This window comes from Spermophilus citellus (genome assembly GCF_964194105.1).
Source record: "Spermophilus citellus genome assembly, chromosome: 15".
Classification (NCBI taxonomy): domain Eukaryota; kingdom Metazoa; phylum Chordata; class Mammalia; order Rodentia; family Sciuridae; genus Spermophilus; species Spermophilus citellus.
Window position 1 is genome coordinate 92612783 of NC_138195.1, and position 27537 is coordinate 92640319.

The window sequence follows — 27537 nt, forward strand, 5'->3', positions numbered from 1 at the left end:
CCACCAGAACAGGACCATGGAGAGCAGTTTCACTGCCTTAAAAGTCCTCTGTGGGGCGAGAGTTGTGGCTCAGTAGTGAGTGCTTGCCTCACATGCACGAGGCACTGGGTTCGATCCTCAGAACCACATAAATGTAAAATAAAGATATTGTGTCCACCTAAAACTAAAAAATAAATATTAAAAAAAAGTCCTCTGTGGTCTTGAAGTTTTTAGAGAAATATATCAATTCTTTAAACAAATGATTCCTACTTCATAAAGAGTAATGAACGGTGAGAGGCCAGGTGATAGGTCTGCTATTGGAAGCACCAGGAGGAAGTTCACTGCTTACGAGTGAAACGTCAGGGTGGGTTGCCTCGCTGAGACCCCGGGGGGATTGGCATGGGGCACATCACATTTTCATCCCTTATGGCTCGAACACATTTTTTAAAATTCTTGCTTTATCTTTCAGAGCCTGTAGCACCTTTCACGTGTTTAGTTGAGATGCTAGTAATTTTTCAGAAGTTTGCATTTTCTTTTCTCCTGCTATGGTATTTTTGTGTGTGTGTGGTGCTGGGGATTGAACTCGGAGCCTGTGCATGTGGGCAAGCACTCTACCAACTGAGTAACTGACCAATGTCCTAGCCCCGGCCCATGGTTGTTTTAAGAAAATATTTTATTTTGTCTTAGGTGTATTAGGCTTCCCTGAAGCAATCAGAGGAAACTTTGACAAGTTATGTAACTCACGCCTCTTTCCAGCATGGATGCTGTGGGTTCTCTTGTTCTTAGATACCAGAGAGTGTGCTGCAAAGTTCCTGTGAGAGCACAGCGAGGTTTGTGAAGCCAAGACGAAATCTCGATGGAGACTTGTGGCTCCTCCCTGCCTTTGATTAAAATTGGAACATCTTCAGCTTTCGGCATTTGAGTCTTGACATTTGGAATGTCCTAGGGAGTGAGGGCTGGGGATCTCGCTGTGGCCTCACTGTTCAGAATGTGCTTGATTGTGTGTGGTGGGGTCTGGTGTCAGGTCACAGCCCCCACCTCCGAGGCTTCTCTGGGAGCTGCTGAAGCCCAGGTGTACCCTGCCCTGACGTGGTGCCCTGTCCCTGGGAGCCCTTCCTATGTTGTGTCTGCAGAGACATGGCCAGTGTCTAGGCCCTGGAGTGTGGGCCACTGGCTGCAAGGCCTCCACCTCCATGTGCCTTGATTCCTGGTGACTCTCCTGTAGCCCCTCGCTCCTCCTGTCGACCCTGGTCTTTGGCTTCTTGTGTCCTGGTGCTCACTCACTGTGGGCTGTTGGAAGCCTGCCTGGGCCATCCCTAGCTCCACTGGCCTGTTTTTGCCCATATTCTCTGGAGCATGGGCTCTCCTGCTATTCTGGTCATGGGGCCTTTGTCCTATCTGGCTCCTGGTGGGACACGTCAGGCCTGGGCCTGTGAAGGTTGGTTCCAGGGGCTCCCAGCAGGGCCTCTGCTCCCTCTGCTGCCCAGCAATTGCTTGCTTACTTGGCTTCTGGTTCGCCTGGGTCCTAGCATGAGCACTGTGGCCTCCAAGGTCACATCAGAGGGCCAGGTTTTAAGGACCTCTTGGCTGGTATGTTTCCATAAGTACTGTTAAGCACCGGAGCCTCTGCTTGTCGAGTTTCCAGGTTCCTATGGTCACTGTGCCCTGAGACAGGGGTGATGCGTTGTATCATGTGACTTGGCTGTGTAGATTTTTGGCACAATACGTGGCTACCAGCTGCCCTGTCCCCCTTGTTCCGTGCCATTCTTCAGTGTAGCTGGGGTACAGGCTTCCCACCCCTGCAGCTCCGTCCCCAGCAACACCTTTTTCCTGAGGACAGACCCCTCTCGTAGCTGAGTAGGGCCGTGGACTTGTGGTCACCATGCTCTGCCCAGATCTACAGGAAGACTTAGTTTTGCAGCCCTCTCCAGGGGAACCCTGCCATCTGTGCGACAGCACCCAGCTCCTGGAGAGAAGCGTGCATGGACCTTTAGGCCTATGTGTCTTGTCTTGTATTGGAAATAATGTGTCACATTCTTTGTTTTAAACCTTTTGATAATGTGAAAGTGATAGGCAATTGTAGAAAATTATGGAAATTTCATTGAAGAGAAACCTAAGCATAATTGAATAAATCCTTCCTAATTTTCCACAATCGGAAGTTCTTCAGGATTATTCTGGCATGTTTTTTTATTTCTTCTTTTTTTTTTCTGTGTTTGTGGTCCATAATTTTAAAAAATAATATCGGGTCAAACTAGGGCTGAGGGTGCAGCTCAGAGGCAGAGCACACGTTTGACGTGTGAGGGCCTTGAATCCCTAGCACCAGGTGGACACATCTGATCAGAGACCTATTGTTGGCCTTTTGGTGTTTTTTTTTTTCTTTTTTCCATTCCTCTTTGGTCTCGGGCTTTGTCCCCAGGCTGAGGCTCGAGGGCCTGAGACGAGGAGCAGGAGGAGGGCTGATAAGTGCCAGGGCAGGCGGCCTTCCTACAAGGGCTGCTGAGCCTAGTGTGTGCAGACTTGGGCACTGGGGATAGGGCAAGGGGTCAGATGGCCGGGGAGGCCCATCAGCTGGTGAGTTGAGCCAGGTGACACTGGAGAGGCACACGGCAAGGCCACCCCTGTGGCTGGCGTTCAGGTTCAGACTGACTTCTCTCTGCTCGTGACTGCTGAGTGAGCTTCCTTTCATGATTTTGAATTGTGATAAAGATGTGTCCATGCACAGATGGGCATCTTAGCATTGGTCAGTGCTGGATGTAGTTCCAGTCACCACAGACAGTGCCCAGTGCTGGCACAGTCTACCAGGTGGGCCTTGAGCTCTGGCCGTTCACCTCCTGTGCAGCTGCTTCTCGATGGCTGATGTACTTGGGCTCCTTCCACCTGCGTCTGCGCAGCTCTTCCGCCTGTCGTCCCACTGGTGCAGTAGGACACACTGCACAGACCCCTTGGGCTCCACCAAACCCAGCAAGAGACGGACAGCAGGGCAAGCAGGGGCTGGATGGCAGGGCTTCCATTTGCCTGGCAGTCCCGGAGCTCTTTTGGGGGGGCGGCCGTGTAGAAATGAACATAGTCTCCACTTCAACCTGGGATGCTGGTCACCAGGGGAGGACTTAAGTTAGGAAAGCAAACAGGTGCACTGCTCTCTTATCTTTAGCCAGGTGTGGGGGATGAGGCAGAGCACAGGGAAGGTGCCCAGTGCCCTCTGGGGCTGCTCTTGGCTCTTCTTGGTCGGCCTGTCGTGACCGAGGCAGGAGGCAGGCAGACAGTGGGCTCGTGTGCTGGTTAGTTCTGTCTGTGGCTGCGGTTTGCTCAGCTGGATGGTTGGTGGCTGAGGATTCTCTGTGAGTGTCCCCCTCGCATTGGCACCAGCATGTGGAGGCCCCTGGTAGATGGTAGCCCTGGCTGATTGTGTTATTATTTGGGATGTTATTAAGGGTGGGTAGCCACTTGGCACGTGTGGATATTTAAGTTATATTTAAATGAATAAATCAAAGATAGCATTTGGCTGTCTGTCCTTCCTGCACTTCTTGATGCCCTTGTTCCACAGAACATCCTCACTGCCGATGTCCCGGAATCCGCAGCTCTATTGGCCGGTGGCTGGTGGCTGGTGGGCAAGGGAGGGTCCTTGGTTGGTTGACTTCCTATGATGATTGCACTGAAGTAAGACAGTCTCTGTTCTTTTCTCGTCCACAGTGATGGATGTAACCGATATAATAAATGGAAAAGTAGACGATGAAGATAAACAACATTTCATTCCCTTTCAGCCGTAAGTATGGAGCGGTCCAAGCCCGTCGCCACCTGCAGTGTGGAAATCCTGTTTGTAGTGATCAGTCACCTTCGTGATGACGTTATACGTGAAGCCCACAGAGGGATAGATTGTTTCACAATCATAAAAGATTTGCGTAGTCACTGCCACAGCACGAGGAATTTTTGGCAGTGATAGAATCCTGGGTAAAAGTTGGTTTATGCTTCTGGAAGTAGATTCTATATGTGTTCACTGAATTTCCTTATCAGAAGAATTACAATTCCACTCTGAGTGTGGATGTTTCTTTACATAATTGATTTATTCTGGTGGCAGTTTGCATTTTCCAAATACAATACATTCAAATTCATCACAAGTGGTTTGCTGTTTTTAAAATAGAAAACCAAACACAATGATGATGAATTCCTTTGTAAAGTGAGGAATAGGACTTTGCAGCGTGTGGTGACGCTGCTGAGTTTCCCATCCTGATTTCTGCTCAGGATCTACGGGTGCCGGGCACTTCTCTGTCTCCTTCTGACCCGAGGTCTCTGGAGAGGTGCCTGGAGCATGGGAGGGCACTTGAGGGAGGTGCCTTTGGTGGAGTCTCTGATGTGAAGGGACTGGCGGTGTTTGGTGACAGAAGCAGACGAGGCCCAGTCAGGGTCTTCGGCCACCCCAGGGACACTTCTGCTTCAGGAAGGTGGGGCAGGAAGTGGAACACTTAGGTAAATGGTGAGACTGCCTCCCCTAGCTTGCCAAGTCAGACTGAACGGCGCAGGTGGGTGACCTGTGGGGTCCTCTCTGTCCTCTTTCCTCTTCATGTTTGTTTTTCTTTAAGGGATCCCACACTGGAGACAAGTTTCATTTTACAAAGTTCACATCGTTTCTAGCAGTCGGTGGAGGGGCTTTGGGTGGCTGGGCAAGTGGCTGTGGAAGGAGCCCCATCCCGGGTGGAGGAGGAGGACTGTGGCTCGCCGTCCAGCCTGCAGCCTTCCTGACCCACCCGTCCCGCGGTTGGGCTGCACTCCTGGCACACGCTCCCTGCGCAGGCAGGTGCTCTGTCCAGCAGCTCCCGAGGCTCTTGCAGTGCCCAGTGGAGGCCTTTGCAGCTTCCTGGGTGGGGGGATGGCAGAGCCGCTGTGTTCCCCAGCTGAAGCTGGGTCCGGTGGCACATCTTCCCAGCATAACCGCAGGCAGAGGGCTTTGAGGACTTCAATGCTTTCAGTTCACTTTTCTGTCTAGTGTGATAACTACTAGCCCTGTGTGGCCATTTAAATTAATTAAAATTAAATAGAATTAAAACTTTAGCTTCTCAATCACATTAGTTCCATATCAGTGTTCAGGCCCCCCCGGGGCTCGCGGCTGCCGTGCTAGGCGCGTGGAGCACGTTCCCACCACTGCAGGGAGCGTGGCTGGGTCCTTACCTCCGGAGCCCACCAGCGAGCTGGCTCATGAAGGCAGAGCTCTGCAGTCTGCAAGCTTCCTCAGCAAGTGAGGCCACCCAGTGCAGGTAACACGTAGACGTACTTTTGTGAAATCATAAAGTTAAGGGGCTTGTTGTTCCCCTGAGAAATAATGGGGCCCCTGCTGTTTTGATTGCTGTGTTACATGTCAGCTTCCTGAAGCCCCAACGCTCTGCTAAATTAAGATGACTTGTTGCTGGCTAGTGTGCTCTGGGATGCTCCGTTTGAAAAGTTAGAGTGTTTGGAGTTTCAAGTTTCTAGTCTTCACAGGCTGTGCTGTAAGCTCCCGGAGCTGGCCTGTACATGGTGCCATCTTTTTTATCTTGTAGTGAACGTCGATTTTAAAAAATATGATTACATGCTTATCTCTTATGTAATTTGTGACTCCTTGCTCCATTAAAGGAAGACTAATATACAGATTAATATTTGCAGTGTTAGAAGCAAAAGAGCAGCCTGATTTTAATAGCAAAATAAGCAATGAAACCAGTTCTTTGGGAAATGTCATGCTAATGAAACCGTTTTTTGCTCCATTAAAACTGATTTATTATCTCACAGGGTTGGTTTTAGGGATGGAGGCGCAGTGCACATCTTTCCCTCGCTCCCCCTCTCTCTTTCCTCTCTTTCTTTCTCTCTCTCTCTTCTTTTACTTGGTGAAGTAAATTAAAAACAGCCCTCAGCTCCCGTGAGTTATGTGGCTTGGGTGATGGATAATGGCAACCTTGCTTCAGAATTGATTTTGGACACTCTGCACATGGTGTCTGTTTCCTTCTCATTTTCTCTTGGGCCGGGCGGGGGTACAGGATTTTCCTGCTGGCACCTGCTGCCTGCTCAGCTTCCTTCTCCTTCACTGCAGCCCTGTGGACGGCTCCCTGTTCTCGGGCCCGACCTGCTGGTTTGCATTCCTAGCCATGTCCCGGCTTCCCTCCCTGATGTGGCTGTCATCGATTGTGTTCCCTAAAGTGTACCCCCAGTCTCACATGACCTCACTTGGGGTCTGTGGAGTGCAAGAGGGGCAGGTTGGGAAGCTTCTTCAAGCCATTAGGATTCGGGGGTCTCTTCTTGAGCGGGGTGGGGGCTCTTGATTTTGCTTTTCTCTTTGTGCCACCTGCCCCGTGACCCAGGCTGTGTTTGGAGTTAGTGAAGTTGGAGAAGTGGCTGTGGGGGTGCCTTTCAGCCCCCTGGCCCTCGGACCAGCCCTTTAGTGGTCCGGGGGCTCCTGAGCCGCGGCTGGTGTCCTGGGGAGCGGGTGCCTTGGTTGGCCTGACTTCTCTCTGGTTCAGCATTTCCTGATCGATGCTTTTCCCTGTTTCTCTTGTCACCTGCCCTCTGTCTCCCACCCTCTGTCCTGCGTTGACTCATGACGACCCTCTGGCCCTCGGGGACGCTGCCCTCTTGTGTTCCCTTGTTCCCGGGACCCACGGGTCTTCGTGCCCTTTGTCTCCTGTGGTCTCGCTCGTCCCGTGCCCTCCAGGCTCGCGTTGGACGACGCCACCCGACACAAGCCGCTGAACATGTCATCCCGTTTTTCACCCAGGGTGGCAGGGGAGAACGACTTCCTGCAGACTGTCATAAACAAAGTCATCGCTGCCAAAGAGGTCAACCACAAGGGCCAGGGTACGTATCTCCATTTGGTTACCGTTGCTGTCCACCTCTGGGGGTGTGGACGGTGCCGTCAGCTCGACGTGGTGGTGGCAGTGGTGACAGTGCCGGGCCTGGAGAGCTTGTCTCCGATGCATGGCCCCTGCAGTGTCCTGCTGCTCACCTTGCTGAGTACCACTGGAGGCCAGCCTCCCCGAGGACAGCGAGGACTGATCTTTTCTTGAGGGGGGCGCGGGTTCTTGATTTGCTGGGCCAACACTGGGTTTCCTCCCTTGGTCCAGCCCTTCCTCTTATCCACCCTTGAACAAAATCCTTAATACCGTCCCCGCCCTCGGGCTACAGCTCCCTCTTCCCTGTAGGGAAAAGGGGCATTGGACACCGCCCTCACCCCCAGGCATGTGCTCTTGTCCTCTGTGTCATGGCCCATGTGGAGTGCAACTCACTGCCTGGCTATTTTCTAGGGCCGCCCTTTTGTCCCCTGGGAAAGTGGCTTTGTTTGATGGACTGGCGCCCCTCCCTTCCGTTTGCTCAGTTATCCTCCTTCCCCCTCTCTGTCCCACAAGCACCAACATTGACCCCACACTGATGTGTCCAGCAGCTGCCCTTCTGCTGGCAGAGCTGGCCCCCCGTCAGCTTGGGTGGAGACACTGGGCCCTCGGTTTGGCCAGGAGATGACCATTGGAGGAACCTGCCTCCTGCCTGGGGGGAAGCACCTTTGGAACCTGGGTCTGACCTGCCCCACACAGGTGGGAACGTCCTCACGTCAGTCCTGGATCTGGTGCTGACGTGCTGGAAGCTGGGCAGGGCTGAGGAGGGCCTGCCTCCCTGTCCAGCTACCTGCGGTCACCAGACCTCCAGAATAGCCGTGCCAGCTCTCAAGGAGAACGTTGACCCAGTGGAAGAGTGTTCTGGAGAAATGGGCCCTTAAGTGTTCTGAGCTGGTGTGACCTACCCATCTCGGCCCACAATAGCGAACCAACCCCCACCCTGAAAGTTAATCCTGAGAGTTCATGAACATTTAAGCTGACCCAGGCCTGGTCCCTGGTAAATGGTTAGCCATGGCAATATGCATTTTAATTAAAAACCACCCAGTAGGGGTCTGGTCCAGCTGCTGAGATTGGAGCTGCACAGGCTAGGTGCTGGGGGCAGGCCCTGGCTGCTCGTCCTCCCTGGCCCTGGAGCAGGCCCTGTGGACCTCCAGGTTCTCTTTCCCTGTCGCCTGAGCTTCGGTCAACATTTATGACAAAGTCACCCAGGAGAAGTGGAGATTGTTTCAGGCCAGTAGGAAACTACTCAGAAAGATGCCCGGAAGCCTGCCTCTGTCAGGTTCACGGCCAAAATCCATGAAGCCAGAGAGCGACCGGGCTGGTACTTGGTGCCTGCACCCTGGGAGGAGGGGCTGCTCCAGGCCACAGCGGGAACGGAGAGGAGACCCTCAGACCGCGGCGTCTTCCCGAGTCGGAATGCCTGGCAGCCTCCTCACTGAACCTTTTCCTGGCCCGCCCAGGTGAACCCTGCTCGTTCCAGAGAGCACTGAGAGAGATGGTCCAGGGAGTGCCCCTGAGCCAGCCGCTGGGTCTGTTGGGCACAGCTGGGTGTCTGTTTTTCATCAGTCCTGGCCCACGTTGGCCCTGATCCTGCTCACCTGGGTCCTGGCCAGGTGCCCACACAAGGAGCAGGGAGGAAACACTGATGGACACAACCGGGAGTATTTCATGCCCAGTATCAAGGACGCAGGTCCCGTGGCCCTTGTCTCCTGGGCACATGCCTGGGGCCCCTGTCCCTCGGGCTCCTGTCTTGGGGTCTTGGTCTGCTCCAGGTTTCATCAATGTGTCCTCGTCACCAGGAACACAGTCTTTTATAATCAACCCAAATCATTCTGACTCCTGAACCCGAAGGTACTGGGTGTTTGCAGTGGACAGTGTTCCCCGCCCTCCCCCCACAGACCCCTGCTTCCCGTGTTTGAGACCTGATGGTGCTCCTTCTTTTCATTTTTAGTTATTCTGATGAAGCAGACGTCAACCCCAAATGTGCTTTGACTTTGATGAATCTTGGCCTCATATTCTCTTGAGGAAGGTGTTTTTAGAAAAGCTCAATATAATCAAGAACATTTAGCCTCCCTGTTTAGATTGTGGTGTGACACTTGAGTCGCGTCACTGGTATTTGAGTTTATGAGCTCAGATACTTGAGCGACGTGGTGTTTGTGAGCAAGGAAAGGTGCTTGAGAGGCAGGACTTCTCATAATAGCACGAATGCTCTTCAATGTGGTTTCCTGGACGGGTGACGGTGCCAGGACACAGGTGAGGGAGTGCTCGGCCCCTTGAAGGTCTGTCTGCTTAATTTTTCTGCAGGTCCAGAGCTGGTGCTAGTTCAGGTACTTTTGTGTGAATTAGTGAAAAGGAGGAGACGCAGTGAGTGCCAGGGTGGATCGTGGGCTCCTAGTCACCTTTCTTGGTCCATTACCATGTGCAGTGCACGTCTGGAGCCCTGGTACATAGCCTCTGTTTGGGTGCCATCCCCTGGTGGGTCTTGGGGACTTTCTTCCGTTGGTTCTATTTCCCTCCTTTGACAAACTCTGTCTCCCATAGACAACGCAGACGCACACAAGGACACCCACAGGGGCCCAGGCACAGACACACAGTAGGAGCACACCTTGATACCATGGTGGCTCATGGGTCCCCCAGAGCTGAGCAGCTGGGGAGCAGCAGGCCAGGCTCATGGCCTTGTGTGAGCACCTCAGTGTGCCACTGGCGGTGACGCCGCCTTTGCACCTGGGGGACAGGCACTGTCCTTGACAGCAGCTGCTGCGTCTCCTGCCCTTGACGTGTGAGCCTCTGCATGTCCCTCCTGCTCCCGCCCACGGGCCTGCCCCTGGGTGTGTATTCGGGGCGCACTCCCTGTGCCCAGGCCCGTGTTCACCACACTCCTTGTGGGATGCTCCTTCGTCTTGGTGTCGAGGGCTGAAAGTCTCCTGTGCCCTCTGGGAGGCAAGAGCTCAGTGGCAGCCTGAGCATTTGTTTCTCCTGAGCTGTGACAGTGTCTCCGTGGCCCCCGCTCTGCAGCTCACTGGGGCGCGAGCTGCCAGTGCCTTGTGCATCTAACTCTGAGTCCTTGCTGGTGGCCTCCCTGGGGTTCTGGGAGAGGTCAGCCTTCTGGGTCCATTCCTAGTCCATGCTCCTTCTGGTTTATCTCACATGCATATTGATTCAGAGGAGCCATTGGTCCTGGGCACCTGTGGGGGGTGCATAGCTGCTGGCCCTGGGCACCCATGGGGGAGGGCACAGCCGTTGGCCCTGGGCACCCATGGGGGAGGGCACAGCCATTGGCCCTGGGCACCTGTGGGAAGCGTGGGAGCTGCTGCCCCTGAGGGTTCCCCTGTCCAGGCAGAGTTTGCCTCCCAGCTGGCAGGTCATTCCCCTGTGCTAAGTACCTCCCACCTGGACGTTGACTGTGTCTTTAAATGTTGAATTGTGAATTAAAACTCTCATTCATTGAAGTCACTGTCATGAAGTATTCTTAAAACGAGCAAGATACAAAGTGACCCTGGCATCTGTTGTTTTCCCAGGTTTGTGGGTAACACTGAAATTACTTCCTGGAGATGTCCATCAGATTCGAAAAGAGTTTCCTCATCTGGTGGACAGAACCACAGCTGTGGCTCGCAAAACAGGGTTTCCAGAGATAATCATGCCTGGTAAGGACTGGCTCGTCTGGGGCTTCTGTGCATGTGAGATGTAGCTGGTCACAAAACCATGGGGACAGTAACATGTAGCTCTGGCAGCCACAGAGGGCTGAGCTCACCTTGGTGATGTGGAAGCCCCAGGGTGGCTCTGGAACACCTGGGGGTCAGTGGCTGTGACTGAGTGAGGGGGGATATTCACCCTGGCCACCTGGGCCCCTGCTAGGAAAAGCTCCTCACAGCTGTGAGGGTCGTGTGGGGCAGGCGGGAAACCCAGCAGATATCTGAACAGATTTTTTGATTAAAAAGAGGAAGGAGCATTGGCAAGTGAGCCCCCAGCATGCAGCCACCACAGCAGGACTGTGCATGAGTGGCCAGTGGCTAGTGTCGGGCACCACACTCGTGCTGCTCTGGTCCAGTTGCAGAATTTCAGCCAGGAAACTGATGAGGGGATTTCTTGTGAGCATTAGTCTCATGTTTAATAACACTGTCCAGTTTCTATGTAGATTCATGTTACTAATCTGATTTGGTTCTCGGACCTTGGGAAGCATGGTTGATATTTACCCTTTATATCTGGGTGATACTGTTTGATTTGTAAGCAATATTTGTGTTAATAATATAGGTTAATCCACATAAAGGTCTTGGGACACTGCAAGTTAGTGTTGAGCTAATTCTCATAAAAATTAAACCACAGCCTGAAGTCACATGGCCAACGAGTGGAGATGAGGTTCAAATGCCACTCTTGCTGGCACACATGGCCACTTTGGCCACCCAGCCAATTTGCTAAGACTTATCAGGGGAAGTCAGCTCACAGTCCTTGAATTTGGACCTGCCACGCAAATTCATGCATGAAGTCACTGGTGGTATGTGTTGACCTCTGTAGCTCTCGAAGGGAAACCCAGGAAACTTGTGCTCTGTGGGGTTTCCCTGATAATTGGTAGACTTACACAGGAAGTCTAAAACTTACCCCATGATTCTGGCAGGTTATGTGTGCTCCCTGCCTGGGGAGGGGCTCCTGGGGAGGGACCCCTGGAGAGGGCAGCTCGCTGGAGTGAGTCACCCTGTTCTCTGTCGACTGAGTGACCCTGGCCAGGCTGCAGGCACCAGGAGACAGAGCCAGTGGTTTTCAGTCAAACTCCTGCTCGCTCCCGGCAGAACCTGAGCATCACCCGTTTGCTTGGCTGTCTCCTGAAGACCTGGATCATCTTTGGACAGTGGGGGAGCCAGTCATGTCACCTCATGGCCGACTTTCTACCTTCTTGTGACCTGCTGGCATCCCAAGTCCTTCTGGAGGACTGGGTGGGAGAGCAGGGCTGTCCTTTGAGCAGGAGGGGTGGTTAGCATCTACCCACACCCGCTCCCAGCTCCCTCCTCCCCACAGAGAGCCCCATAACCCTGGGGGCGTCTGCTGATGGCCCTTGTGAACATCTGTGGGCTTTTCCTTCTGTGAGTGGGGTCGGCTGGTTGGCCCCACAGAATTACTCTGTAGGTGCACACGGGAGCCAGGTGTGGGGTTCAGCCCCTCGTCACCCCCATCCCTACTACTCCTCTGGCTGGTGTCATCTTCAGGAAGCTGCTGTCCCCTTTAGTGATTGAGCTCCATGAGATCTTCAGGTGGAGTGATGGCCCAGCACCCTGCCTCACCAACAAGCCTCTTCAGGGTGGCTGTCCCAGGTCACTGCTGGTCAGGGGCCGGTCCTGGACGGGCAGCCTGGCCTCCTGCTCCCTGGCTCCTCCTTCCTTCTCTTCTCCCATGGACCCTGGCACAGTTGCAGCCGCGCTCCGTCTCCTGGCAGGCACAGTGGCTGTGGGAGCGGCCCACTGGGACTGTTATAATAATGACTTTTAAATGAAAGCTTAATTTAATAGTCAGAGCCATTAAAAGGCAAAATAAATCAGTTAAACAAAAAAAATAAAATAAAAATAAAAAATAAAATAAAAACAAGACAGTAAGAGGAGGCTTGTTCCTTAAGGTCCCTGCTCCTCAGCTTCTTGCTGCCCTTGATGGAGCAGAGCCGCTCTGTGCAGAGCAGGGTCAGGTGGGAGGGGCCAGGCAACAGCACAGTCACGGTCCCTGGGCCGTGATGCTTCCTCTAAATCACGTTGCCAACAAAGCTTGTGAAGTTTTCCCGGTCGGACCGTTACCAGGGACTTCGTGCATCCTGAGTGGGAAGAGCTCAGCTGTGGTAATTTTTCCCCATAGTTAAGGGTCCTTCCTACTTACAGTGCTCAGGTCTGTTTTGTTCTGCCTCTTCTCTCTTGGTCCCCACCAGGGACCAGACAGCCACTTGCTGCAAGAGAAGAGCCAAGCAGGGGAGTTCCCCTTGTGGCCCCTCCTCGTTGTCCTTGATCCCAGGCTGTAGGTCTCAGTCAGGTTTCAGCTCCTGGACTTTGGGAAGAATGTCAAGGAGGCCGATGCTGCCACTCACCTCCTGGGTGTGCGCTGAGGTGGCGACTGAAGCGTAGATGAGCCCAGCCCGCATGTTGGTGGCCATGGGCCATGGCCACGAAGCGGGGCAGGTCCTCGCAGCCCCTCTGTGGCATTGTAGTCACTCTGGGCTGCACTTGGAAGTGGACCAGCTAGCTATCAGCAGAGGAGATGTTTTCTCTTTCCAGCAGGTCTTAGGACCATGACAGAAATCACCTTTGTTGTGCTTTCAAATGCCAAGATTGTTTTGTAGAAAATATTTCATGATCACCTAATAGAGTATCTATAACATTCTGCTAGGCTGGGGAGCGGGTTAGATGGTTTTTGCAAAATTCCCAGTCACACTATGAATAATGGGTTGGTACTAAAGATGTGATTCCCCCCAGGCGATGTTCGGAATGATATCTATGTGACGTTGGTTCAAGGGGATTTTGATAAAGGGAGCAAGACGACGGCCAAGAACGTGGAGGTGACCGTGTCCGTCTACGATGAAGACGGGAAGCGCCTGGAGGTACTGCTCGCTGGGGGTCGTGTCTGCAGGCCCAGGCCCTGGCTCTGTCGCCCAGCTCGCAGCAGCCACTCGGGGACAAGTGTTGGTTCTTGCTCCCCTGTCTCCACCTTGCCTTGGTGTCCCTGGGTCCTGGTGCCATCTGTCTCAGGAGATCCCTGTGGAGTTGGGCCCATGTTCTTTGCACAGCCTTATCAGAGAGGGTCATTTGGGGGCATCATCCTAAGCCCCTAGCAATTACTGTGAAGTGCAGACACTGTTATGTCACCTCTTCAGAAATGAGGAACCTGAGATTCTGAGGAAGAAGCAATTAGCTCAGGGTCAGAGAGCAGGTGGACGTGGGTTGCATTCTCTGACCTCTGACTGCTGCAGCCTGAGCTATGGCCTCCTGGCGCTTCCCATAGTAACCAGGATTAACTTCTGTGGGCAAAGCAGCCAGCAGGGTTCACCTGAAAGGACTCAGGGCTGCAGTCATCTCTAATGAGCAGAGGCCAGACCAGAGCAGGTATCTGTCCAGGACCTCTGTGGACTGGGGCCAGGGAGCCGAAGCCTGGGTTTGTGTCTAGGGCTCAGCTCTGAGTGGGGGTGGCTGCCTTTGTTGCTGCCCACCCTATCTCTCCAGAAGCATGGGCCTTTGCCAGCATGGCTCCAGGTGGGGTCCACTGGACAGCATTCATGGCTGGAGCCGGCAGGAGGGCTCCTGCTGCCTCCTTGCTCTGCAGCCCTTTACTCCAGACCTTTGAATGAGTCAGGCCACTTCCTGTAGGTCCTGATGTCAGAGGGGCTGGATCGAGGTTGGGGTGGTGGACGCAGTATTCCCTCGTGTTTCCCGACCGCCCAGGTCCTCAGTGGGTGGTCAGGGCGTGGGCTATGTGCAGAACTGTGCTTCCAGTGAGTTCACAGCACTGCAGGAGTGATCTCTCTGCCTGGGGGCCTGGTGGGAGGTGTGTGCCCAGCAGGCTCCCCGAGGTCTCATCTGAACTCTCTGCCTTCTTTCAAAGCATGTGATTTTCCCGGGTGCTGGTGACGAGGCGATTTCAGAGTACAAATCTGTGATTTACTACCAAGTGAAGCAGCCACGGTGGTTTGAGACCATGAAGGTATTATTTGCACGGTCATTTTATCACTTGGATTGATTATGAAATGCTCATTTGTATCCCAAAGGAACCCCCACCTTCCCCCTGGCTCAAGGGGCTGCCCGCTAACAGCACCACACAGGCCGTGTGGCTCTCCCAACAAGTCATTCTGGGTTGCTAAGGAACCACGCTGGCATTTCTCGGAATACATTTGCTCCCATCTCCTTTGGACGTAGATATAGGGCTTTCATGGAGACAAATGACAGAGCCTTTTAAAGATAGTCATTGTCTTTCTCTTCTGGTTCTGTTTTATGTGTGGCATGCTGCCTTTACACCAGATTGGAAAAAACAGGATGCCAGTCCATGAGGTTTTGCCAGGGAGATGGGTCCCACTCCTGTGGCACTGGCACGTTTGCATAATGCAGGTCTCCTGGTCTCTGTGGTGGCCTCTGTGGTAGGCACCAGCCCACTGCCAAGAGCTGGAATATTTGAGAAGAAGCCTGGGGTTGGCCCCAGAACACAGATGTTAGATGTGAGAATTAGGGGCAGTCCTTGCTTGCAGCAGTGTGGACGAGGTCTTTTTCTTTTCCCATAATGTGACAACAAGATAGCTTCCTTACTGCAGCTGTGGAGAGAATATAGATACCTTTGTGTTGGGACCAAACGTGAAGACGGCAGCGTTCAGAAATAGAATCTTAACAGTGAGGATCAGAATGTTAAAGGAAAAAATCCAGCTGTCTAGCAGATTTGGGTTGGCTCCTTCCAATATTACCTTGTTTAAATTTGGAGACATTTTGCCTTTGGAAAGATCACACAGGGGATTAGATAGACAGCGTTTGCATTGCTAGGTGTAGAAGTATTTGCAGTTGTGCCCAAAGCTCCCGCTGAATTAAGCTGTCTCCCTGGGAGCTGTTGGGGGAGCTGCCACCTCTCTCCTCTCCACTCACACAGGTGGCCATTCCCATCGAGGATGTGAACCGCAGCCACCTCCGGTTTACCTTCCGCCACCGGTCGTCGCAGGACTGTGAGTACTTATGCTCACCACCAGCCCCGCATGCACAGGGCCACCTCGGGCAGGTGTGGGGGGGGACTCTCCTCGCTGCACCTGTTCTGGGCCACTCCAAGACTCTGCTGTCACACCAAAGTGACGGCCCCTTAGCCGTTGCCATTTCACATGTTCCTGGGCATGTCTCGGGCAGACCTCGGATACCTTCCTTCTCTTGCCCGACGAGGGCTGCTGCTCCGTAAGCCTCCTTAGCTTTCCTTTTCTCCTTTTTGACTCCTAATACTCTGCCCATCAGAAATGTCATTTGATTGAATCCAGAGCCGTGACCCCTTTTGTCTTCCTTGCTGTCCCCTGGTATCTGGAGTTCGGCCCCAGCTCTTCCCTAGATGTCGGTGTGATATTGACGGTGACACCAATGCTGGAGGAGCGAAAGCCGGTGTTGGAACCTCTCCTTCCAGGGGAGTGTGCTGCCCACCTCCCACGATGTGGCCCTGTGCTAGGTGCTGAAGGGGGACCACAGAAGGCAGGCTTAGCGCTGTCCCTCGTCTGTCTTCATTCAGCACTAGCTCATATTTGGGAAAACAAGTGACAGTCAGAGGTGACTATGGTAGTGTGTGCTATAGAGAACCAGGGAGGAGGGTGTCCTTTGGCCATGTGTGTTGTGGAAGATGCCTTGGGGGCCACTCAGGACGGTGGTCAGGCTCTGGCTCTGCATCTTCTCACAGGTATCTAAGCATGAGCCTCTTGTGATCGTCCCTCAAGGATACGGGCCCTCCCTCTAGCAGCTCTGCAATAGTGTCCGGCTCTGTGCTAGCTGCTGTGCTGCGAGCAGGTGCCCATCTTATTGTTTCTGGGGACCTGGGCCCTCTGCGTGGTGTAGGGTGTGCCTGGGGGACAGGACAGTGAGCAGGAGTGGAGTTCTGGTGCCTGGATATGTAGACGACTGTGAGGGCCACTGAGAAGCCCAGGCCTATGGTCACTTTGAGTGTTGAGGCCTGCAGAGCTACAGTGCTGACCACTGCCATCAGCTGACCATTTGTAGTGGCGGATGAGGCCAGGGCCTGGTTCTGCAAGGACTGGGAAGTGGCACGAGGCCCACTGTGTGGTGTGTGTGGGATGATGGCCACTTGAGCATCACTGCAGCCCTTGCCTATCCTGCAGTGCAAACCCACCAGGGTCCAGTCAGAGGGCAGCAGGCATCACTTTGGGTGGGAGAAGCAGGGGTGTGAAGCCTGGCCAGCCGAGAAGGCCGTGCCTTGTGGTTCAAGCTGGCCAAGTTCAGGCCCCAGGCAGCAGGTGGGGCCTCTCCTATGTTCACACTCCTTGGATGGCAGAGGCTGAGGGTATCACTGCTAGCAAGTGATCAGCAGTGCCCATGCTCCCACTCTGTGCCAGCGAAGGGGCCCACGTGCTGTTAGGGTCAGACCTCCCAAGAACTCCCTGTGCTGTCACTGTTATTAGCATGCCTTCTCACATCACATGTGAAGAAGCAGGGACATGGAGACCCTCAGTGAGGTGGCCCAGAGTCATCCAAATGGTCAGCGGGGAGCTTTGCTCCACACCTGGTCCCTTGGCCTGAGCATTCCACTCGAGTGCCTCAGGGGGGTGTTACGTAGATAGCAGGGGCCTGGGGTCCTCTGCCAGCAGGGCTTAGGTTAGTCTGCAAGAAGTCCCCAGGGAATGGCAGGGTAGGCTGTGAGCTAGCGAGGGTGTACTCTGAGGGGTGTCCTCTGAGGGGACAGGGTGTTCTCAGCCCAGGCATGGAGGCCCTGCACAGATGAGCCCAAGGGGTGGGGAACCGGAGCAGGCCAGAGCTTGGTCAAGGGGCCCAGGCCTCTGGGGAGGGTGGGAAGGCCAGTGTGAGAGCCAGTTGAGCCCTGGTACCCAAATCACCCTGAGGACATCAGGAGAGGGCCAGACTTTGGGGGCCCCGGGAGGAGACAGGGCTGGACAAGAGTTGCAGAGTCCACGGAGGGAGGCCGTGTCAACCCCACACACCCCTCTCTAGCAAGCTCTTTCTCCCTGATTAATAAATTACACCAGGGCAGAGGGGTATCTTCTGTAGCATTTTAATTTTCAAAATCCCTGTTTTTCTTGTCAATTTTAAGTACTCATTATAGGCAAGATGCTATCACTCCACACACCAAGACACATTTGCATAATTAATGAAGTCTCCAAGGTCACTGCTTGTGGGCTTTGGGAACTTGTTGAGCATCACAAGTGTGGTGCTTTTGAGATGCTGGGTTAGTAGCTGCTGACAGGGCCTGTGTGTGGACACCCTAGGTCAGAGGGAGAGGGAACCGAGGCCACAGGGCCCCCCGACATATCCCGGCTGCCCTTTGCTGTAGAGCAGACCCAGCAGAAGGAGGGGGCGATGGGATTTCTCATGCCCGGGTTGGTGGTTGGATTGGGAAGTTTGGTGCTGATGCGATGACAGGACCCTTTCCAGTAGCCTGTTGGCTCCCTGATCGTCCACTTGAGTCACATGAACAACAGTGGACATTGTGCTGGGCCCAGCCGGAAGTAGAATGTGGTGGGTTTGACCGAGTGGGGCCCTGGGGATGGGGATGGGGCACCCCCACAGCCCGCGGTCTCCTGCTGGGCTCTGCAGGCCTCTGTGTTGTGGAAGAAGCCATTCAGCTCATCTGGTGGTGGGCGAGCTTGTCCTGAGCAGCACCTGTGCTTGGACGTGAAGGTGTAGCCACTGCATGGGCGGCTCCATGTAAGCTGTCTGCCGACCGGTGCCATCAGCTGTTCTTCTAAGCCCTGGGTGCTTTCAGGGAGGCCTGTGTAATTTTTCAAGCCACCCCACATTTAGGAAGAGCCATTCTTTACCACTTGAACATGGTATTTTTTTTTGTGTTGTGGTATCAATCAAGAAAGTGACTTCATTGATTCCTAGAGTGCACATATTTTATCTCTGTTTCTCTCTTTGTTTTTGGTTGGTTGATCCTGTTCACCCATTAGCTGGCATTTGTTGAGCACCTACTGCATGCGAGACACTGCAGCAATGCTGAGATGCACAAGGTCCCTGATGAAGTGGGGTCTAGGGGACTCTTGAGCGCCCTACTCTAGGGGGTGTGGCCTCCCCGTCTGACGTCTGTATTTTCATCTGCAAACAGATAATTTTGAATGAGTACTTTGAGGTATTTTCTAGCTCTGGAACTCAATGTTTCTGTTCCATGTTCAGGTGACAACTTGAGGAATTCATGGCAAATGCCTTTCTCAGTGCAAATTCCTGTCTGTCCCCATCTGATGTGGCCCTGCTGACTTCTGCCTCTCCCTGTTCTACCCACCAGCCCTGCTGGCCTTCTGTGCCTGCCGAGCCAGGCCTGGCCACCTGAGACCCCTGCATCAGGCCTTCTCTTTCCCTGGAAGGTCTACACCTTGCCCATGTGCTGCCCACCTTCTCAGGAAGGCCTTTCCCACCATGCCGTCAGATTGCCCAGTACCTCTGTCATCCTCGGTTAAACCACCAAGTTCTGTTTTCTTTATGACCTGAAAGAACTTGTTTGTTCTTGGCTCTCTCCCCGAGTAGGACAAATATTTATTGAGTAGCTATTGTATGCCAGGCACTATTTCATACAGTGGGAAATAGCAGTTAAAAAAAAAAAAAGAATACAGTGTCCCTTACATTCCAGGGCCCAGAGGACAAAAAAACTAGCCATAAGCAAGAACAGATTCTCTCTGGCACAAGTGTACACACATTCTGCCAGTGATAAGAATCATCATCAGATGAGAGAAAAGGGAATGATCGGGCTGCTGGTTTAGATGTGGTGTGGTCTCCTTGGAAGAGGTGACATTCAGCAGAGACTTGAGTGAAGGCAGGGTGTGGGTCCCGAGTGCGATTCCCGGGGGGCAGGACTTTCTTGCTCATGGGAATAAAATTTTGTACTCAGGTCTTCAGTCCATCTGAGGTTTACCTGAGAAGGGACGTGAGGTAGGGGTCTAATTTCTGTATTGCCAAGCAGTTTTCCCTCCATGTAGCTGTGCCCTGTGATGGCCCTGTGTTTCCAGGACCTGTTCAATATCCTGGTCTCTGCAGCCTAATGTGAAAAGTCACCCTGTCTTCATTTCTCGGTCACTCCTGGATTCTAATACTGTGACTCTTCCGCACATTCTTCTGCAAGGTCCTCCTGCTCTTTATTCTACCATTTTCCAGTTCCATGAATAGTCTCTTGGTTGAAATTGCTTCAAGTTTACTCTCATTTCGGGGGCCATCCAGCCCTTTGTGTCGAAGTCTTCTATTGGTGAACCTGGTTCATTGCTCTGTATCTTTCCATCAACTTTAACACCTGTCAGTACAGTTTGGTAATTGTTTCCTAAAGGTAGCCTTTGTTGTATGTTGTAATGTTATTTTGTCATAACCACAATTGAAGATGATTATTGATTTTTTATGGCAGCTAAGGATAAATCAGAGAAGATATTTGCACTGGCATTCGTGAAGCTGATGAGGTACGATGGGACCACCTTGAGAGATGGGGAGCACGATCTGATCGTCTACAAGGTATGCTCTTCTGCCCCTGCCCTGTGGTGCACGTTGACTCTCAGTCCTCTCTGGCTTCCTGACCCACATCTGCTACCGTTAGGAAAAAGCAGCTGGCTAGCTACATGTAATTATGTAGGTGAGCGTTTCTGATGACCAGCCCTTTGTTTGTCCCTCGTGAGAGAAGCTGATGGCAACACCTTAAGTGCTATATAAAAAGGTTGCAGAGATGAACTGATCTGTGGGAACAAGGGACATTACTAAAATATGTCTAGCATCAGATGTGGGGTTAGGAGGGCTAAGGGTAACAACCCTGGGCAAAGCCCGCACTTGGCTGTCTCAGGGCCGTCTGACATGCTGTGTAATGAAACCCGCAGGCCGAGGCCAAGAAACTGGAAGATGCGGCGACATACTTGAGCCTGCCCTCCACAAAAGCAGAGCTGGAGGAGAAGGGCCACTCGGCCACGGGGAAGAGCATGCAGAGTCTGGGGAGCTGCACCATCAGCAAAGACTCCTTCCAGATCTCCACACTGGTGTGCTCCACCAAGCTGACCCAGAATGGTGAGTCGGGGTAGGACTCTCCAGGATCTTTCCTCTTCAGCCCTAGTCGTTTCCCGCCTGCTTGTGGAGTGGAGGCGTTTCCTGTAGGTGTGTGTGTGTCATTCACTCCAACCTAGGCAGTGATCCGCATGGACGTTGGTGCACTGGAAGGAGGAGGGGGCATCCATCATGATTTAAAATTCACACTCCTATTTTGGTCCAAGGTTTGCCTTTGTGGGAGATGAAGCAGTGGACTGACTCCTTAGAATGCTTTTCAGCCAGAGGAAGGGAGCATGGCACAGGGAAAATGCAAGAGATCTGGAGTCCAAACAAAGACCCACGATTGAGCCCTGTCCTAGGCCAGCCCTGGAAATGACCTTGTACAGTGCCCTCTGAACTTGGTCTGTAGACGGGGAGTAATTCCTGCCTTCAGGGCTGTCTGAGGGGTGCCTGAGTGGCAGGATGCTGGGGCCCACTCTTTTTGTATCTTTCCCTGTCTCAGCGACTCATCAAGATAATTCCCAGTTATTGTTCTTTTAAAAAGTTGGTTTTCTGGCCCCCCTTACGATGTGAGATAAGGCACCTTTGTTGACTCACACAGCGCTCAGCCTAACACAGCAGATCACTCAATCACTTATCAGCTGGGGCCTGGTGTCCCTGGGCTGGGGCGCTGGACTGCTCAGAGTTCATTACTACCACTCCCAGCCTCCCCAGCAGCACCACCATCGGCCGGGGTGCTTCGTATTCAGAGCACACGGGCGTTGTTGTTGCCACTGTGTGGAGGAGGGAGAGACTCCTGTGCACAAATCTTTCATTTAAAAATTGCATCCCCTTAATGTGACCATATCACAGCCGTGCAGAGGGACTTTATGCTCTCTTGAAACTGAGCCTGAAAATCCAATTTTTTCTCCTAACTGCCCGATATGGATTGTGATTATTAATGCCGTTGCTATCAGGCATTGCATCTCTGGGGTTGTCTGTCAATCACGGTAGTAGTTCTGCATTTGTGAGGGGGACAGGCATCCTTTGGACCTTAATGGGATTAACATGGGACAAAAGTTAAAACCCTCAGGTGGAGTCTGGACACTGTGGTGGAGGTGTCGGGGTGTCCTGCAGGTTGGGCATGCCAGCCGTGTGTCACGTGCTTGTCAGGCTCCCTGTCCTGGGCTCTGTGTTCTCTGGCTTGGAGTTAATGTTTGCAGAAATGCTTTCCTACCATGGGTCTCATGAGGAAGCCTCTTGGGGTGTGGGGCAGTAGGTCACTCCAAACACTTCCTGGCTGTTTGATTGGGACTGGAAGTAGACACTTCAAGGCCACTTAGATACATTTGGGTACAAATGTTTTAAGGCCATTTGGATGCATTTTTCTAAGGTTACTCATGTTTTGCCTGGAGTATTTTAAAGTGTTCTCGCTGGTGACTGTGCAAGAATCCTCAAGAGCAAATAAAAAGCCTCACCTGAGGATTAGATCTGAGCAAGCTGTCTCAGGATGGGAGTGCATAGAGGGCTTTCAGGCATGGTCCCAGGGAACCTGTGGTCAACAGTGCTGGCCCCATAACAACAAATGTTGTCTTCTGGATGTGACCTAATAGTCCCCCTGTGCCTGAAGACTACAGGATTGGCAGCTCATTTCACCCAGTGCAAGTGTGGCATCTCCAGTGGGTTGCCATCCCATGTATATGGCGCTTTGGGTTTTCAGTAGGTCCTGGACGAGCGAGCTGCTGTGTATTGCCATCATTACTGTGCAGGAAGCCACCATCTTACACCTGGGTCGTGTTCCAAAAGCATATTTGTTATTTGCAGCTTGAATAGATTTTCCTCCTAAGACAATGTCCTGAGAAGCACAGGGAACCCCCGTGTCCCTGGACAGGGCCTGGGAACCAGGAGATCTCCCAGGGCGTGGCGTTCATCACTCCTTTCATCTTCAGGCTCCTTGAATCTCAAGGCCACAGGGTGATTCCCTCCCTGGAACTGAGGGAGAGGGCGCCCTGGACTTGGCAGCAGCTGTTGCCGGGCAACAAGGAAATTCCGTTGTGATGCTGCTCGCAGGAGCAGAGGGGGAGTCTCATGGCTTCATTTCACACCAGCATCGATGCCCCTCCGTGGGATGGTGGCATGACAGGTGTGTGCAAGACAGAGCTGCCCCAGTTGGCGCCTCAGCAGTGAGTCCCAGGTTCTCACTTGAGGGAGTCGTTTTTCTGAAGCCCTGATTTGTGACCATGAAGTTCCATGACTTAGGGAAAAGCAGTAGCTGAATATTCCACGAGGTTTGTATTAAATACCGCTGTCCTCTGCATTATGCTGGCTGCCATGGGAGATAGGAGAAGAAGTGTGAGGTGGTTCCTCTGCTCGGTTAGCTTACTGTGCAAATAGAGGGAAACGATGCTGAAGTCCCAGGAATAAGGCATGGAGAAGGAAGAGCCTCATGGGACTTGGTGGCCCTTGGGGACTGGCAGCTCTGCTTTCTTCCTCCTCTGAGGTGATCTACTAATAAGCCCAGTTGGACTTTCTCTCCAGTTTGCAGTACGGAGGTAGAGCCCAGCTCACCTGCTGCTAGCCTCCCATGAATAGGATCAGATTATGATTTGGACTCCACTGAAAACTGGTTGTCACTTGTGAGATGGCAGTCGCCTTTAACCTTGGGACCAGGAGCATGCCAGGGCAGGCTGAAGCCTTTCCCATGACTTCAGTTTCAGTTAGAAATTGAAACACGTGAACTTTCATGATGAATGAATCCGTTCCAGTTCCAGATCATGCTGTTGTCAGTATGTTGTGCCGGTCGTGGGCTGTTTCTTACACTGACTGTGTCTGCTCACTCCACGGGCAGTCCTGGGAATTTTTGCAACATAGTTCCCATTGTTCAGATGAGAAAGCAGGGGAAGCTAACTTGCACAGGGTCCTGTGCTTGCTGCCTTCAAGCCCAGGGCATATGTATTGCATGGAGAATGTGGGGCTGCCCACTGGTGGTTTCAATTTTGTCCTCTGCCAGCTATAGTCGCAGTGAGGTCAAATAAATGAAATATTTTTTTCTTTTCAGTATTAACTAAAAGTTTTTATTTTTAATGGTTATGATTTTTATAGCTGAAGTTGGTTTCTGATGAACATAAATTAGATGCACTTGGCTAACTGCGTTTTTTTCAAGTAATGGGTCATTAGTAACACTCCTCACGTCAACGTGTAGGCAGAGGTCCGTTCCTAGAGAGGCTGTGGGTTCTGTCTTTCCACCTTAGAGTACATCTTGTGTCTTAAACAAAATCCTTTAAACTTAAAAAATTCTTTAAGACCTTAAAAATCAGCCTATGTAATCCTTGATTTTTCTGTTGAAAAGGCTGAGGGGGCCCGATGTAAACAAAATCACAACAGTCAGGACAGCGAGCAGCTCCAGAGGCCGAGCAGGAAGCTCAGCTCCTAGTGGCCTCAGTGGCACAGGGTTGTTGTAGCTCCAAGGTCCTTGCAGGATGGTGGCTTTGCAGTTTCAGTGTCTGAATTGGTATGAATTATTCTATATCAATTTATCTAAATAAATAAATAAATAAATAAAAAAGAAAGCCTAAAGGCTTTTCACCAACGGAGAAACCCACTTGGCAGGAGCTACCAGGTAGCACCTTCCAGGTCCTGTGGCCCCTGCAGCTGCCTTCCTGAAGGTCCAGAGGTCAGTCTTTTCAGGCTCCCAAATGCATCCTTACAGCTTCCACCCGGAAGCCACCCCATGGTAAATGTAGATGCAAATAGACTCAGTGTGTTGCTGCAAAGCAGGTGAACCTTTTGAAACAGGGTTGATTTTTCTATTAAAATTTGACGGGGACCCTGGTCTGGGAGGCAAGGGGGATGAGGTCATTGCTGGGTGCAGAGCTGACTGTCCCTCTGCTTGCAGTGGGCCTCCTGGGCTTGCTGAAGTGGCGCTCCAACACCAGCCTGCTGCAGCAGAACCTCCGGCAGCTCATGAAGGTGGACGGCGGTGAAGTGGTGAAGGTAACGTGGGCCCTGCCTAGGGACTTCACTGATGGATGGAGGCGCTGACCCCATGGCCGCGTAGGGTTCTGGGTATAATCCTGTTCACTCGCAGTGCACCCCCTCCGAACGGCCAGAGTGTGCTGGGATCCTCGTGGGGAGGCTGCAGGGTCAGCCTGGAGTTTTCTGTGGCCAGTCTCCTGGGTTCCATTTCCTCCTCTCATGGGTCCTGTGCAGTGCTGGCCACAGCTACATGGCCTCTGCAAGTCCCACATTCATTAACGTGAGGTGGAATCATGGGGGATTGTCGAGAGATCTGACAGCCCGCATCTGGCATGTCGGGATGTGCTGTGCCCATTGTGACCTGTAACCCTGACCCACACCTCCTCCAGGTCCTTCATCTGAGGCCTGGTGACCGTGTGGTGCGGCACCCAGCACAGTGCCGAGTCTACCTTGCTCATTTTATCATTTTCTTCCTTATGATCTTGGACTGTTTCTCACCTCACACATCAGATCTGGGGGTGTGTTGGGTACGACCATTTCTTCCGACCTTCTTTGCTCAGTGTCTGAGATCTGGCAGTGGGATGGAGTGGGGTGATCCAAGATCCCTTTGACCACTCAGACCCTGGATTCTTGTTCTGTGATTGTTCATGGTGCTGGTATGTCTACCAGGATGGGGTTCTTCTTCTCTCGTGCACCACGCCGAGGTGCTTGAACGATTTTCCTTGCCTGTGAGGATATGCACTATTATTTCCAGTGTGCTTTGGGTGGATCAGAGACATTACCTGCTCACCAGCACGCAGGGTGTCCTGAGAAAGGTCTCTGCAGCGACGTCTATATATTCCTCACCCTCCATGAGAAGTGCCAGGGAAGGGAGCCTGCCTTTTCTCTGCAAAATTAATTACTTAAAATGGCCTTAATTAACCAGCAGTGTGCTTAACTTCAGAATGAATTAATCTGGTTGCACGACTTTCCTAAATTCCTTGTATAACAATTCAAACATATCCTTGCTAATCTTACAAATTTTAATCATCTTCACAGTCCTAGCCCTCTACCAATGGCGTGGACAATGTTAATTGCATTTCAGACTTCTCCGGGTTCTATAAATTCCCCAGTTCAAATGGAAACGGGGAGAGTACGTGAACGTACTTTAGAAGACACGCAGCTAATGAAATTTTGTCCTCTTTCATTTTAAGACTCCGTGTCACCTCAGGAATTCTCTGTACTTTTGTTGACCTTTTGTGGCTTACCAGGAAAAATGGAGAATCCTCTTATCCTGTTCCCCACCCCTGGGTCCTGTCACCTCTGCCTGTTCATCCCTGGGAAGGATTTCCCCATCTCTCCCACCTTCCTGTGCACACGGGTACCCAGGTGGCCTTCTCACCTCACCTACTGACTTGGTCTTCTACTGTTGCTGGCATGTCCTAGAGTCTTCTGTGTGCCCATGGAGGTGACCTGAGTGTCCAGGCCACTGGCTGTTGATGGCCAGGGCTTAGAAATTCTCTGGCTGTTCAGGGTTCCTTTGGCTTCACTTAGGGACACTGGCAGGTCCTGAGTTCGGTTCCGTCTGTTGGAGGCCTCCTTTCTGTATATTCATAACCAATCCTAGAGAGAGGGCCTTCTTTGATAGATTGAGGAAGGTTTTATATATTTAGTTGAAGCAGTGGTCTCCCATTCCCACTGGAGAGTGGAAATGGTAGTTTTGTTTCCCCAGCGGGTGGTCTCAGAGACAGGGAGGGGTGCCTGCAGAAGCCGTCTTCTGGCTCCACATGGGGACCTCCTTGCCCTGCTCATCCCTGACCACAGGTCTCTGCAGCCATGTGAGGGCGGCTCCGCTCCCTCCACTGCTGTTTCTGGGCTACTGAGCAGGTCACTGGTCTGGGTGGGACTGGCCGGCCTCCTTTGGAGTTTGCAAGAACCAGCAAGCCAGGGCTTGGCACCTGGAAACCGGTTGGCAGAACATTGGGTTGTTACCAGATTTGACCTTGGTGAGGAGTTACACTCTGGAAATAATGGGAAATGCTATGGGGTCATAAGGTGGTGCAAACCCAGATGATCCGAGAGTTTCCCCAGCCCTTGTTGTCTAGACTAGAGAGCCTTTGGGTCAGGGTGGTTTTATTCTCTGCCATTTGTATGTGACGTGTTCTGGTATAACCTGGGGCTGGGCAGCACAGTGGAGTAGAGTGGAGACTCGGGCCTCAGTGAGTCTGGGGTCTCCTGCTGGGCATGGGGGCTGTCCTCCTTCCCAGAGGAGAGCTGGGAGGCTTCTGCCTCTGTGGCCAGTTCCACCACACCGAACACAAGTTTTTTTCCTGATCTCAGGCTGTGACAGTTTGAGACCCTCTGTGTGGTCTGGAAGGACCTCTGACACTGGCATAGGCTGGACCATTTAGGAGAATCCAGACCCCATGTGATTCAGCCACCCTTTGATGCTCTTGCTGTGGAGCTACCTTACGCCCTCTTCCTTGTTAAAAGTGATGGTTTCGTCAAGGTTATATTCATAGACCATAAAATCCACCCCTTTATTCTGTCCACTCCATAGTTGCTGGTGTAGTGTGCAGTCACTACCACACTACCACTGTTTTTTTTTTTTCCTTTTAAATCTTTAAGTCAAAAATTGGGGTAAATATACAAAACAAAATTTATTGGCAGTATCATTTAAAAAATTTTTGAAAAACTAATTAATTAATTTGTTATAATGTGTTATACATGATAGCAGAATGCATTTCAATTCATAGTACACATATGGAGCCCAGTTTTTCATTTCTTTGGTTGTACACAAAGTAGAGTTACACCATTCACATCTTCATACATGTACTAGGGTAATGATGTCCATTTCATTCCACAATCTTTCCTACCCATTTTCCCCCTCCCTTCTCTTTACCCTATCCAAAGTTCCTCCATTCCTTCCATGCTCCGCGCCCCCGCCCCCCAATTATGGATCAGCGTCCACTTATTTGAGAAAACATTTGGCCTTTGTTTTTTTGGGATTGGCTTAAGTCACTTAGCATGATATTCTCTAACTCCATCCATTTACCTGCAAATGCCATGATTTTATTCTCTTTTAATCCTGAGTGATATTTTAT

The 27537-nt window shown here is 52.1% G+C and overlaps 1 protein-coding gene across 4 annotated transcripts in view; it reads left to right on the plus strand.

Moving 5' to 3' along the window:
• Positions 1-27537, plus strand: part of DOCK1 (dedicator of cytokinesis 1) — a 458484-nt gene that overhangs the window by 69179 nt on the left and 361768 nt on the right. For 2 of the 4 annotated variants that reach the window (XM_081267092.1, XM_081267093.1), the window contains exons 11-19: positions 3670-3742; positions 6653-6795; positions 10346-10471; positions 13271-13395; positions 14394-14492; positions 15420-15492; positions 19878-19981; positions 20338-20521; positions 24375-24472. In XM_081267092.1, the coding sequence (XP_081123218.1) occupies positions 3670-3742; positions 6653-6795; positions 10346-10471; positions 13271-13395; positions 14394-14492; positions 15420-15492; positions 19878-19981; positions 20338-20521; positions 24375-24472 (1025 nt within the window). The remainder of the gene's footprint in view (positions 1-3669; positions 3743-6652; positions 6796-10345; positions 10472-13270; positions 13396-14393; positions 14493-15419; positions 15493-19877; positions 19982-20337; positions 20522-24374; positions 24473-27537) is intronic. The other 2 variants (XM_081267094.1, XM_081267095.1) reach the window with 1 other exon arrangement.